Raw genomic sequence first — 14,499 nt, 5'->3', positions numbered from 1 at the left:
ACCAGACTTTGCACTGTTGATCACAACTCTCTGAGCTCTGCCATCCAGCCAGTTCATGATCCATCTTACCATGCATTCCTCCATTCTCACCCCTATCCATTCATGGTGGTTGTTTGATTTCAGTTATACAGGGACATGCTTTGACACTAGATGAAATACCATTTGTGTACCTATGATTGTGAACTTAGAGTTCTGTTCTGTGGCTTACAGAGAGTTGTGGACATGATTCAGCACTTCTCTAGTTTTGAACCATTTTGCTATGGAGGCAAACACTGAAGTGTTTGGTATCTTAGCATTCTTGGAAGCAAAGGATTAAATTAGTTTCTTATGTATTAACATGTGACAATTTAGACTTCACACAGCTGAAAAGCTTTCATAGGTGATTCTCGTCCCTTCTTCTCCCCCACTCCTATGCAACTGTGCAAACTAAACTTTTGACTGAGGATAATTATTGGTTAATGTACCATGGCGTGTCTTCTGTTAGCAATATACAATAAAACTGTGTGACTGAAGCTGATGTATTTATGGAACCATAGCTTGATTATGAGGGCTGAGAAAGCTTTAACATAAACACAATACTTAAAGGTAATATCTCATCTGAAAAGCTAAACTATGAAAAAATGGTTTGACTGTTTATTACTTTTAATCTTGCTGCTTTTAGCTTTGTATATAGATTACCTATAAGAATTTACCACTTAGGACTCAAAGACCCTGAATACAAGATATAATACTTCCCTTTGTCATTTGAAGTAGTGTATAGCATTACTTAAGATTTGACTTTCAGAAAAAATTGACTAAGTTACTGGTTGAGTCCCTTATCTGGTGACTTCTGTATTTAGCACTGTCCTTATGTGGCATCAGTCATGTCTACTCTAAATAAACAGAAGTTGTTTCTGTTAACATGAATACTATTTTATTCAGTTTTAGGAAAACCAAAAATAGACTAAATATTTGGACACCTCTGTTCTGAAGGGCACTCTATTTGTGCTTATATCTTTTCTGAGTCTTAAGGTGGTTGCCCATACTTATTTTGAATTGTCACGTCTCTTCAGCATCTAGTTATATGAATGGTATTTTCACATTTAAAACATAGATTTAGAAAATATAGGTTATGGAGATTTGTTAAAAAGTCACCTGCCATATGTAAACAAGACTATCGATTGTAGATGACTAACCAATAGACCAGATGTGGTGTGTTAATGAAGCTGTCACGTTACCAGTATTTGAGGTAAACTGCTTAGTCCTGAATATGGTATCTCTAATTTTGCATTGTGCTGCGTAGATGTCTATTAAATGTATTTCTTGCAGTTAATTAAATACCGATGTTGATTACCACAGTTTATGAAGCACACGAGGATTCTTATATATACGATCCTGTATATACAATTCCTTTGTGTCATACTCGCTAGTATGTGTGCAGTGCATTTTCAGTGCTGCAGGCTTGACACAAACTAGACTTTGGGGAAGGGATACTAAAATATTACATCTCCTCCTTGAAGAACTCTAATTTTTATTATCTTGTATCTCTGACAGCATCAAAAAAATCAAAGTATGAAGATGTTATCGATCTCAATATCTGTGCGGATTTGTCCGGTTTACGTATCTTTATTAGAGAGAAAAAACACAGAATAGCTGAAATTCACATTGAAGGTAGGAACAAAACTTTAATCACAAATGCACAAACTTTGCAACCAGAACAGTCTCTAGATTTTTGTATTTTTTTTTAAAGGTCTGGATAGCCAAGTGATTATGAAGAAAGCAGCAACAGAAGTGACTGCAAAATTAAAGAACATCATTATTGTGGATTCTGATGAGATGGCCTTGTATAAAAAGGTGTGCATTTGCATGTATAATTGATTTCCGAATGGAATATAGATGCTAGATTGAACTTTCTTTGTGGACTTAACTCTTTAACTGTGATTTTTATTTTTTTAATAACATTTTCTGTATTTGCTGGGAGCATTATTCTCTATAGGCAGACTGATTTTGCCCTCACAACTGGTCGTTGGTAGGCTGACATTGATTTTGTGCAACTGTGACGCCCAGCTGCTCATTACACTCCTTATTTTGTCCTTTGATGGACAGAATTATTCAACCTGAGATTCCACTGAATATTTTCTGATATTTCAAAGATTTTGTTTGTTTGTTTGTTTATCGTTGAAATATTTGAAGTAAAAATGTCTTAAAAGTGTGAGGTATTCCATTTTATTTTGGAATTCAGTTTCTCCAGCATAAGTTTTTACACTAGAGATACTATATATTTTTTTTTTCCTTCTTCTTAAGGCTCTTTACATCACAGGAAAAGAAGTCTTCAACTTCAGAATGATATCATATGTGAATGCTACAGATGGCATTGCATATACAAATATGGATGTTGTTGACAATCGTATTTACCTAACTGTTGGGTGTATTCAAGTAGTTTTTGTCAACAAGTTTGTTTCATCTATTCTGGTAAGTCAAATTTCCCAGATATTGTTCCTTAGCATTCAAATAACACTGTTACAATGAGAAAAGGATAAAGCATCCCATATGTGGTGGTGCTCGCTTGTGTAAGAAGTCTTATATCTTATTGTAAAAACTTCACTGAGATTGGTGGTTGGGCTATTTACTTTTCCTCTCTATATTTGCTATTGTGGAGTGGGTGGCTAAGCAACAATATTTGCTATTGTTGTTAGTAATTTTTTTCTTTAACCTATGGCAGCTTTCAGATATACACACTGTTTATAACATGGCAATGTAAGTAATAAACCATGAAAATGAATGCCTCTTTGGTAAGTTCTGCTGAGTAAAGTTATGTTTTACTCTCCATATGAGTCAATAAAATGTAATACATACAAGTCACGTTACAAGTTCATTGCTGTTACCATCTGATTTGCCAAATATTTAGTATGGAAATTTGTTATTATACAAATACTTACTATATATGTGCTTACTGTGTCATATTTTGGGGGGAGATTATCCTATTAAAGAATTCAGAAAAAGTGAGTAGCAAAAATAGTATCTCAAGATGGTTTGCTATTTAAAAAGCTATGATTTGTAATGCGTTTGAAGTATTGTCATTCTTAATTTTTTTCCTAGGCCTTCATAAATAACTTTCAAGCTGCCAAGGAAGCTCTTACTGAGGCAACTGTTCAAGCAGCAGAGAAAGCAGCTACAGGTGTAAAAGAGCTGGCGGAGCGTAGTTCCCGTTTGGCTCTAGATATCAATATTAAAGCACCTGTCGTGATAGTTCCACAGTCAGCAATGTCTGCAAATGTCCTGGTGGCTGATCTTGGTCTAATCACCGTGAAGAACCAATTCTTTATCGCTAAAACAAAAACACGGTATAATCTCCCACCTGTTGTTGACTCTATGACAGTGAAATTGAGTGAACTGAAGTTATACAGGTAATGTAGCGTCAAGATTTTGTTAAATTAATGTAATCTTTTTGGTATACTTCAGTTGGAGAACTTTGAGATGTTGTTATCGAAATAATTAGTTGATGTTTGGTGGTCGATGGATAGACTATCTTGAAATACAACAGCAAATGGATAAAGATTTTGTAAAATCAATTAAAATGTGTGGCTTAGGAGTAATAGCAATTTGCACATCTTTTAATAGAAGCAAATGTCTGTCTAAGGAATATTTTGTAGAATAATGGACACACATGATAGTGATACTTTGGGACAGGTTATACTGATTGTAAATGGCTGTTTTGATGGGCTTTTCAAACTATACATGACAGAAAAGATATTAAGACAGCCATAAAGAAGTGCTTGAAAATGGGCAGAGAATTGAGAGAGGGAAGGGAAGGGGATATTCAAACACAGTTGAAGAGGACTGAAGAAAGAAGGAATTGCTCTCAGTGGAGAGCAGGTAAGAGGTCTTAACTTCCAAGAAGTTAGAATGTTACATGCCTGGTATGTACCCGATGTGTCTCATCCCTGTGAAAAAAAGATGTCTAGTTGGTGGAGTAAGGCTTTAACAAGAGTAGTATGAAAACTTTTTTAGATTACTATTCCAAAGGGTGAGGAAAATACAGAAATATGTTAGAATGTGCAAGTGAAGTATGTCAAGCTGGTAGTATTTTGTTTCTGTTCACAGATCGTGCTATGAGCAGGGTTCATTGCAAACTGAAGTACAGTTGCTGCAGCCAGTCAATCTGGAAGTAGCTGTTGAACGGAATTTAGCTGCTGCATGGTATAATGAAGTTCCTGATATTGAAATATCTGGCCGACTCAAGCCCATGAATGTAAGCACTAATTTCTTAAAGCAGCTGTTAAAGTACCAGTGGAAAACTGATTCATTTTTCTGTCCATAAAAGTCCAATTTCCTTAGTTAGGGTGTTGTTTGTTTCAAGAAGTATAGGTAGAGTTGATTTTGTTTCATAGGGGAAAAGGAAGTGAGTAACTTTCTGTTCTAGTTTAAGCTCTTTATTTCATCTGTGATTCTGCAGGCAGACTTTGTACTATATATCACTGTGGCTGGTTAGAAATGTGCATGCCATTTTAGCCACCTTTTACCTGTTGGTTAGTATCTTTCAAAGAAAGATTGGAAAAATTGGGTTTTATTGGTCTGTTCATTCATTAGTAGTGCAATCACCTGCTGAATTCCTACCCCTGACAAGCTTGAGTGTTAGTGCACATGCTCATTTAAATTTAATATTAAAAAATATAAAGCTTGTCAGCTGTATGAGAGAAACTAATTTGCTAAATTTTGAAATAGAACTAGTAACCATTGATGTAAAGTACCTCGTGACTAAATGTGGATAACAATTTTGTGTGACTGTAAGTCAAACTATATGTGTATGTCTTTGAATACTCAGTTTCTAAATTGTAGCTTTGTAAAGAAAGTTTGTAGACAAAACCAAAATAATGTGTGAATGACTTCTGATTTCTAGAAGTTACTGTAAGGAGTTGTGTGGATTTGAGAAAAATACTTCGTTCTTTAGTCTCCTAAGCAGAGTCACAGGTGCGATTTATTTGGTTTATTTTTTTAGTTGTATACTTAGATTTTAGCTGCTGAAAGGTTCACGAACTGAGTTGTCCTGAGCTTAATAAAAAATCTTTTTTTAAAGCTAATTCTCAGTCAGGAAGACATTACCACAATATTGAGGACACTAAATGAAAATATAGGTGAAAGCTCTGGCTCATCAACATCTTTGCCAGAACCAAAAGATACGACTAGCCATTGTAGTGATATGCACAGCACTTCACAGCACTCTGCAGGTAATGTTTTCTAAAATTATGTGTGGTCTGCCATTTGTAGGTATTACTGTCAGTTTATTTCTGTTGGAATGACCTTTATGAAAGGATGCCAGATTCAGTTGTTTTTAACAGTATGCTTCTAATATCTTGACATTTGAGCTATACCCAATGATAATGAGAATGAATAGGAGCAACTGGGCCAATGTGGTGAGTTTTCTAGTATGATGTGTTTTAAAGTGAGGACCATCTTGTTCTTCTGGCAAAAACGCAGAGAGCACCTAAAAGTCCGTCAGCTGTATTTGGCAACATCCCAACTTTGGAAAGTCGCTATGTTAGTGTTTTGCCTGTGTATGCTGGTTCTGTTGCTGTTCAGTTTTAGAACTGTCTTGTCATAATGATGGCATCCCTAAAAGTTGTTCCTATTCAGTAGGCATCATTGCCCCTTAAGCCGTTCAGCACACACACAAAAAAAGCAAGTAAGATTAAGAAAATAATCTTTTGTTGAACTTTTCTGTTAAATGTGAAAAGTAGCAAAAATGTAGCAAGATGAACAAATGTAGATGAAAGTAAACTTGTATTCTTCTCAACATTCTTGCATACAGTACCATATAACATCAAGGGAAGTTGTACGTTTATGTCTTAAAGATGGTAAAAATTGCACACAGAATATATAAGCAGAGTATTTTATTTTCTTGAGTATCGTGTGATTTTTGCCAAAAGTAATTACAGAGAGCATGACAGACATATCTTAAGTGTAAATGGATTTAGGGAGATAGGAAAAGGGGAGTTATTGTCTTTATAGTTGTTAGTGAGGATGTTGATTTTCGATTGTGGTGTTGGTTTGTTTGGGAGGGGGAGAGGTATGGTTGATTTGGGGTTTTTTTTTTGTTTGTTTGGTCTTGTATTTATTTTCTTATTTGTAGTCAGGTAATTTTCTTTAATACCATGCTTTCCTAATTTCTGAAAGGTGTAACTGTTGTGACATCAGCTGTGGTGGAATTGCATTCACCTGTGAAAATAAAAACAACCCTAAAACTGGACTTCAGATTCGACTCTCTGACTTTAGTGTTGTATAGTCCGAATTCAAAAGAGGTAAATATAATTTGGTTACAAAGAGAAAGAAGCAACTTTAAGGTTGCCTACAGTCCTAGAAATTCTGAACAGGAATGGTTTAATTTATGAGCAGAGAAAGTGATTTCTATCAATATTAACAAACATCATGATGAACAGCTATTTTAATTAATCACGTGACAGATATTACAGAAAGGAGAATAACCAGTGGTAGCCCATAACACATGGCATCTTCTGTGGTCTGACTAAAAATTAGCTGAAAACTTATTTCAGTTTAAAATAGTTTGTGAAGAAAAAAATGCAGAGGGGTGCAATGTGTTCTTTAGTTACATATGCACGTGTGGACACACACATATATAAACAAAATTGTAGAAAGATTTTTAATTTGTATTACAGTATGAATGTGTTTTTATTCTTCTTGGGTTATACTTAGAAAACTTGTCAGCAAATTTCTGACTAAAAGTTTGGTAATGTTTTATTTTTATGTATAGTCTGTTGTTTTATATTTTGAACTATTTTCCAGTATCTGGTTAAACATTACATAGCCATAAGAGATAAAACTTAATTTCTTATTTGTCATCTTTGCATATACTATGTGTTTTTAAAGAGCAAACAAACCAAAGTTGCATATGGCAGTTCTGCTTTCTTTGAAATATTGTCTCACTCTCAGTAATGCAAGCTTGCTTTAGCAAGCTGGTAGAAGGGCAAAGCTTTGCCTTTTTTCAGTTTTCTCTCTATGTTATTGAGTTTTGATATATTATTATTTAGAAATCTTACCAGTTAGAATAAAGCTGTATATCACACCTGTGTATTGTTTTCATTACCTGCAAACAAATCTACAAACATTTTTTTTCATTTGATTTAAATAGGTTACAAATTTGGATCAGAGAGATGACCTTTTGAAGCTTGCAGAATTTAAGTTAGTTTTGATGTCAGCTGCTGTCAAAATGTTATCAGATGGTTCAATGAATGCTTCAGTCAAGCTAGCAAACTGTACATTAGATGATAAAAGACAGTCAATCCAGAAGGCTACACCAAGGTCTGTATTTTGACATAAATTACTGTTTATTGGAGTTTGACAAAGAGTTCCAAATGTTTCCATTTTAATTTTCTGTTAAAACTGCAATTGTTTTGCTGTCAGTGGTTCTTAAAGTTCATGTTTCTGTAGGCTTATATACTGTATATTACTTTAGGCTTTTTTTTCACATGTTGTTTATGAGACCAGTATACGTGCTAGAAACAAACTTTACATATTTAAGGTCTGTTATATTTCATATTGAATTAATAAATGCAAATAGAAACAAATGCAAATAGAAACACTTTCAGCTTTAGGAAGCTGTTGGCTAAGTAAGACTGAGATTTTTTTTTTTTTTCTTGAAGAGTAACAAACTTCAGTAAAGCATAATACTTTTGATATGTCAACAAAGAATTGTGATGGTTTGACTTGTTAAAATTATGAACACCTTTTGATGCCAATGTATGAGAATTCAGTTTGTTTTGAAGTTTTATAGAATGTTAATGTTTTTATCAATCATGTTTTAAAATTTTTGGTGTTAATTTTAAATTCACTCTTCTTAGTGTATTGCAGCTGGAGTGAGAATCTTGAGTGTTTTTCAGTATTTGTGGCTGCTTTTTAATTATTTCATTAAATGCTGTCTGAATGGTCTTTCAGGATGGTGGACATGAAACATGGATTTGAAAAGAAAGTTATGATGGATATAAGCTATAAGCAGGGGAGAGATGGCACTATTCTTGATGTGATTGTTCAGGAGATATACCTTTGTGCAAGCATGGAGTTTCTACTTACTGTTGCAGATATATTCCTAAAGGCTAATGCAGAAAGTGCTGCTGCACAGAGAAGTCTCAAACAGTCTTTACCTTTGAAGGACCAAGGTATATACTGGAAATATTTTAAAATTTATATTTAAATATCCATTTCATTTTGGTATTATACTACTCTTTTTAAAATGATATTACTCCTTTAATGAGATTTTTTGTGTTTGTATATGGAACAACTTCTTTTAACCATTGATGTTTCTTTCTTTGCATCAGGAAAATTGGTTTATTTCACTTGGTCTTTATTTCCAAATGAAGCTTTGTCTTACCAGACAAAGCAAGTTCCTAAAAATGTATTTCTAGAAACAAAAAAACAATTAAAATGGGAAAGGGCAACTACAGCTTGCACTCTCTGTGTTTATTTGGCTATCTTTGCAGTCTCAACAAAGTTTATAATGACAATTACCACAATCATCATTTCGTTCTTCCTGAGAATGGTGGAGCTATTCTATTCTATTCTATTCTATTCTATTCTAATTCTATTTCTAATTCTAATTCTTATTCTTATTCTAATTCTTATTCTAATTCTATTCTATTCTAATTCTATTCTATTCTATTCTATTCTATTCATTATAGTATTAATTCAGCCTGCGAGATATTGCTGCCTAGAAATGTTGATATTTCACTTGTCAGAAGTTAGACCATCAAAGCAGGAAATGGGCTGTTTATGCTTCTAGGCCTGAGGTAGTTCACATCAGGTCTGCAAAGCAAGTCCCATTTTTGTGTGTGGTGTTTGTTTGTTTGTTCTGTTTTCCTAAGTATCTTAGTTGCATCCACCTCAGCTAGGCCTGCTGTGATTATTCAGTAGATGATCAAAATCTAAACAAATTAGGAAGTCTTACATAAAATTATATTGGTACTGCAAATGGTTACATCAAGCACTAGTAAATGCTGCATTATTGTCCTGTGGAAAAATGTGTGTTTTGCTGCTCCAGAGAGCAGAAAAAGTATACAGCATTTTCATAAGACCCTGTTGTAGCTGGCGCATATTTAGTGAGGCTGATACATTTGCTACTGTCAGAGGTAATAACAGTGGTGATATTGTTATCCTTTTAATTTTGACAGAAGAGCTTTGTGTTGTATGTAAAAGTAATTAGAGCCTTAATGGTTTTGTACCTCCAGTGAAGTGCCTAGAAATAAATCAGTTGCAGGGATCTACAGGTTTTCTGACACCAGTTATGCCAGATCTTATAATTAAATCTTTAAAACGCCTCTGTAAGATACATGTAAATAATGACAATTTAATCTTTGAACAATTTATCTAACTTAATTTCTATTTTTGAAGCGCCTGTGCAGCCTGTATCTACAATGGAAATGAACATTGTTGTTAAAAATCCAGAGGTTGTGTTTGTGGCCGATTTAACAAGAAGTGATGCTCCTGCATTGGTGGTTACAACACAGTGTGAGGTCTTCATTAAAAGTAGCCCTGAAAGATATAGCATGACAGCTGCTGTTAAAGAGATACAAATGAAAGCATGTCCATTTCTTCCAGAAAAAAGGAAAGGGAACGTTACTACGGTAAGTTTGCAGACATCCAATTTGTATTTAAAAGGTGCAGTGTAACTTAAACTACTAGAATGCAAATTATTTCTGAAGCTTTCATCATTATAAAGCACATTATAGATGGATGAGTAAAATTTTGTGGCTAACTTATTTTGTTAATTTTAATCTGTTTTGTCTGATATACCAAAAAGCATCACCTTGATGTGTGGCTTTGATGTTTGCTTTGTATGACAAACTAAAATTAAGACTCTAGGGGAGTAAAATTTTAATCTCTTCCATCCCGTGTAAACCAAATAAATAGAATTTTGAGTGTACAGTGTCTCAAATGCAATGTAGTAAATTTGCAATACTTTCAGTCTGCAACTTTGCTTTAGATAGCTATGTAAGTGAATAACAAAGGATCACAGAATGGGAAGTGTGTGTTATGAAATAGATTACCTGTGGTATGCTGTTCATAAATTCCTTTTTGTTTAAGGTTCATAGATCCATTATATTAAAACTGTTTGTTTATATTTTGGCAAGAGAATCAGCCTTGTCAGTTACTGGTCAGGTGGCAATTCACTGACTCCTGGAGCTTCTTACAGCTTTTCTTCCTCTACAGCAGACTATGCCTCAGTTAATTCTGTAATTATGTTGTTGTATCAGACAAAACATTCGATTTGACAGTATATCCAACTGTTGTATGTGGTCTGAGGACACCGATGAGTTTTGAAGAATGAGTCTTTTCAGCTCTGTGTTAATGCCTGCTTACTTCATGAAGCTACATAGGACCAACCAAAGCAATAAGCACAAAGAACTTGGACTTCCACTTCACCTCGTGATCAGATGCTTTCATAGCAGCTCAGTTTACTTGTTGGGTTGACAGAGTCTTTGACTGCATTAATCAGTTAACAGTCTGGTCATTAAGGAAGTGATGCACTTGCACTAACAACCGCAACACAATGAAAAGTTGCTTGACTTCCATTTTCATAGCTGGCAAATGTGTCACAAATGTGGCTAGCTTTGTAGAAAGCAATTAAAAGGCTTCACGCCAAGCTTTCCATCTTACAGGAATATCTTTTGCTAGAATCTCTTATCTCAGACTGTAGAAACGGAGAAAAAGACCTGTATGTGATAGGATACTTGTGCTCTAAAGAGGGAAAAAAACTTCCGAGGACCTTAGTTTTGATACTTAAAACAGTACTTTATTTGAAAGATTCAGAAAGTTCTCAAGAGAGTAATAGAGATCAAAAAATAAGACATTCTCTGCTACCTGCAGAAAACATGTATTTAAGGAAATCTCTGAACCCAAGCTTTCTGTAAGCAATATGATTTCAGTCCAGGAACATAACCAGAGAAATAGAGATTCAGATGACATTCCATGGCTCCCTTTAGTCAAGAAAGAAAATGTATGATATGAGGTTATATGAAGATCACAAGATTTCTGAAGGCTGATATCGATATGAAGATTTTATATGGCCCAACCATTGTACACACTACTGATGGAGGAATTAATTCTCCTGATGAATAGGTTTCCCCGGATAGCCAGGTAACTAACCTCTGGATTTAGAGTAGCACAACTGATGAGTTTCTTTCTGTACGTTTCTCACATGTACCTTGGTCTGCAGAGGAATATGTTATTTTTCCTTCCTGGCTGTAACTCAGAAGAAGAAAAAAAAATATAGAGCAGCAGAGAATAAATAATAATAATATGGACAAAAAATAAGGTTAGATCAAACTCACTTGGGAAGAGTGTGGTAAAACTGATTCATGGTGTTTCTATACTCCCAGCATCTGATTCAGATATGGACAGAGGTGTCAGCAAAGACTGCAAAATCAATATTGTTTGACATTACCATTTTTGAAAGACTTATCTTCTCGGCTAGGGACTAGAGAGCAAATTTTCATGTCAGCACAGTGTCAGTAGAGTCTAGCTACATCTGAGTGATTTATTAATCACATATCGCTATGATTTTGTTTATAGCGTACCTTAGAGTTGGTTTTAGTAAACCTTGGCAAATGGGAGTATGCAGGAACTGATTGTAAAATAAAGCTGGAACTAAGTGATTGTGATTCAAACAGTGATGTAATTATTCAGGCAAATTGTAACTGTTGTGGCTGTGTTGCCCTTAACAGAAAAGTCTAGTTCTCCTCAAAAGTGAAAGGCTTGATGATGTGGTGTATTTGAAGGCATCTGCAGACTTTACCTAAAGAGTGGATTTACTGAAGTACAATGTATTTTAGTGTGTCTGACATTTGAATCTTTAATGATTGAGAATGGCTGACGTGATGCTTCTGATACTTTTATCTTTATGTTTGAACACGTTATTAGTGTTCAGATTACTCTTAATTTTGAAGAACCAAGTAATGGTAATTTTTTCCTTGTGATACTTTTGTTGTGTAATATTCAAAAGTATGATTTTTTTAAAAAATATTTTTTCTCTATTTAACATGTGGTTTTGCTCTTTTGTATAGGTATTACAGCCTTGTGACTTGTTCTTTGAAATGAAACAGTCAGGGACTAATCCACAGACAGCTGACCTAACGATTAAATCTCTAACAATAAAAGTAGGTAGATTTTTATTGTGTTTTTAGTTCTCTACTACTTCCTGATGAGAAGGCTTTGAAGTTGCTTGTGGGATATATGTCTTAAGATAAAAATTAGGAGTGACTGAAGTGGGGAATTGTTTCTGTTCTTCATCAGGTCACCTACCTGTTTAGCATGTGAAAACGAACAAAATGGAAAATTAACAATTGTGTCACAATGCTCTGGTTTTGGAAACTGGGTTTTATAAAATGGCCTGATGTGCAGCGATAAGTTTTCAAGTGTTCAGGTAGAGTATTGGGTGGTGTAGTTTAGAAAGAAATCTGGAAGAAATGGGCTGAAATGCAGCGTGTGGAAAGGAACAAGTTTTCAAATATAAGAGTCCTGGAGAGAATAGAAGCGTTTTGTTAGTGTAACATATTCATTAAAATTTTGTGTCTGAAAGTCACTGACCATTTCCTCTATTAGCTTCTCATTTCCAATTATTTCAACATCTTATTTGTAGGTTTCGCCAATAATCATAAACACAGTAATTACTATTACATCAGCCCTTTATCAAACTGCAGAAACAACAGAAGAAGAGACTAGTCAAATTCCTCCAGACTTGTGGAATAAGAAAGATATAAAAAATCTAAAGATGTGGTTTCTTGAAGAGTCAAACGAAAATGGAGATACAAATCCAGCCGCTGAACTGGTTCCCACAGGAGAGTCATTGAAGATGAATATAGAATCTGTGTTTCTAACGCTTGAAGCTGGGGTTGGGCATCGAACCGTACCCATGCTTTTAGCCAAGTCCTCATTTCTTGGAGAAGTCAAAAACTGGAGTAGCCTAATCAACCTACGTTCTCGTCTTGAGCTGGAGGTGAGGAATCCTACATAAGAAAGAAAAGTTTTCTTAAAATATTAATCCTGTTACACTGTTTAGACAATAAAAGAAAACTAATCCATGTATTTGATGACTAAACTCCTGCAGATACATGTTGTGGGAGCAGGGCAGCAATGAAGTGTTCTGATAGTTAAAATGAAAATCCAGTATGTTAGATGTAATGTATTAATGGGAGTAATTGGTGTTATACAATTTCACATTTATACTCTATACAGGTTCTGGCCTGTTGCATCAATATTAAATTTTGGAATAGCAACTGACTAAAACTCAATCTGAATTTAAGATTATAGTAGAATATATTCATGTGTCATTTCTATAAAATACTATGTGGTACCAGTATTGTACCTAAAATGTCCGAACTGGCTTGCATTTGGAAATCAGTGGCATAAAATTCCGTGGTTGTTGTAAGTAGTCTTCCTAATCTATAGTGCTTTAGCCTTCTAGTTCCTACGGTTTAAGCCAAAATTATATTTTAAGTGACACATGTTATACTGTTTAGTTGGAGGTGGGTCTTTGCAGTAGAGACTAACCTGCCTCATGTATTCCTCTAATGCATTTGCTTCACCTTATGGTGGGAGCTGAAAGTGCAATCTTATAATAAGTCTTTTATGTTGTGGAAGTAATTAATATACTTGTAAATCAGAATTTTGAGTCTTTTAAAATTTGTAGAGCTGTCATTGATTTAACAGTTGTATGTAGTTTCCTAATTGATTTCTGCATTTTAATAGGTACACTATTTTAATGAGATGTTTGGGGTGTGGGAACCTTTGCTCGAACCACTAGAAGTTGAGAAGACTGATTTATTCAAACCATGGATTCTTGAAATCAAGGTATATTTTCCAATACTGAACTAAACTCTTCCATTTCAATATGTTACAAAAAACAAATGATCTTCTTCTTTCATTGCTGAGACTAATTTAACAATTTTGTTCCTTCTGGTTGGTTACTGAGACTTTTTTTGCTTATTAGTCAATGAAACCATCTCTTGCACCAGTGAAAATCCAGTGTCACAGATCTTTTAAGTCATGTTGTCTTTCAGGTGGCAAGAAGATTTATTCGATTGCACTAGATAAGCTTAATGGCTTTATATCAGCTTCTCTAAAGTTAGGTTATATGCTAATGATGCATTCAGTGACTTTGGAAAGATAGAAGACCACTATCTCCTTCCACAGTAGTATCTGTAGCAGAAACTTATTAGAAAAACTGATACCTGTTATTGACTAACACAAAGTGTACTGTGGGAATAGTGCTCTTCTCGGTTCAGTTCCATCTTTCATACCGAAATAGTCTAGATTCTAGTCTCAAAGTAGATAAGCATTTGTCTGAGGAAGAGATGTACATTTTTTATTTCTTCCTTCTGTCTTAACTCTTTTATTGCATTGTTTTCTGTTTTTTCAAAACTTTTCAAGTATCTTTAGCCTGAGAGGATGCTCAGAATGGAAAACCTTCGCTTTCCTAGGGAGAAGATAGTAAGCCAAACCTCGTATCTTCTT

General features: G+C 34.5%; 1 protein-coding gene across 2 annotated transcripts in view; it reads left to right on the top strand.

Moving 5' to 3' along the window:
• The window catches only part of VPS13A (vacuolar protein sorting 13 homolog A), a 106,487-nt gene that overhangs the window by 44,429 nt on the left and 47,559 nt on the right, over window positions 1–14,499 (top strand). For both annotated transcript variants that reach the window (XM_065655749.1, XM_065655750.1), the window contains exons 30-42: window positions 1,534–1,650; window positions 1,730–1,833; window positions 2,284–2,451; window positions 3,079–3,386; window positions 4,084–4,231; window positions 5,057–5,207; window positions 6,154–6,278; window positions 7,127–7,296; window positions 7,930–8,150; window positions 9,379–9,611; window positions 12,051–12,143; window positions 12,626–12,982; window positions 13,735–13,836. In XM_065655749.1, coding sequence (XP_065511821.1) covers window positions 1,534–1,650; window positions 1,730–1,833; window positions 2,284–2,451; window positions 3,079–3,386; window positions 4,084–4,231; window positions 5,057–5,207; window positions 6,154–6,278; window positions 7,127–7,296; window positions 7,930–8,150; window positions 9,379–9,611; window positions 12,051–12,143; window positions 12,626–12,982; window positions 13,735–13,836 — 2,297 coding nt within the window. The remainder of the gene's footprint in view (window positions 1–1,533; window positions 1,651–1,729; window positions 1,834–2,283; window positions 2,452–3,078; window positions 3,387–4,083; window positions 4,232–5,056; window positions 5,208–6,153; window positions 6,279–7,126; window positions 7,297–7,929; window positions 8,151–9,378; window positions 9,612–12,050; window positions 12,144–12,625; window positions 12,983–13,734; window positions 13,837–14,499) is intronic.

Source organism: Caloenas nicobarica, chromosome Z (assembly GCF_036013445.1).
Source record: "Caloenas nicobarica isolate bCalNic1 chromosome Z, bCalNic1.hap1, whole genome shotgun sequence".
Taxonomy (NCBI): Eukaryota; Metazoa; Chordata; class Aves; order Columbiformes; family Columbidae; genus Caloenas; species Caloenas nicobarica.
The sequence above is the reverse complement of the archived record's forward strand: the minus strand, read 5'-3'. Positions and strand labels throughout refer to the sequence as shown.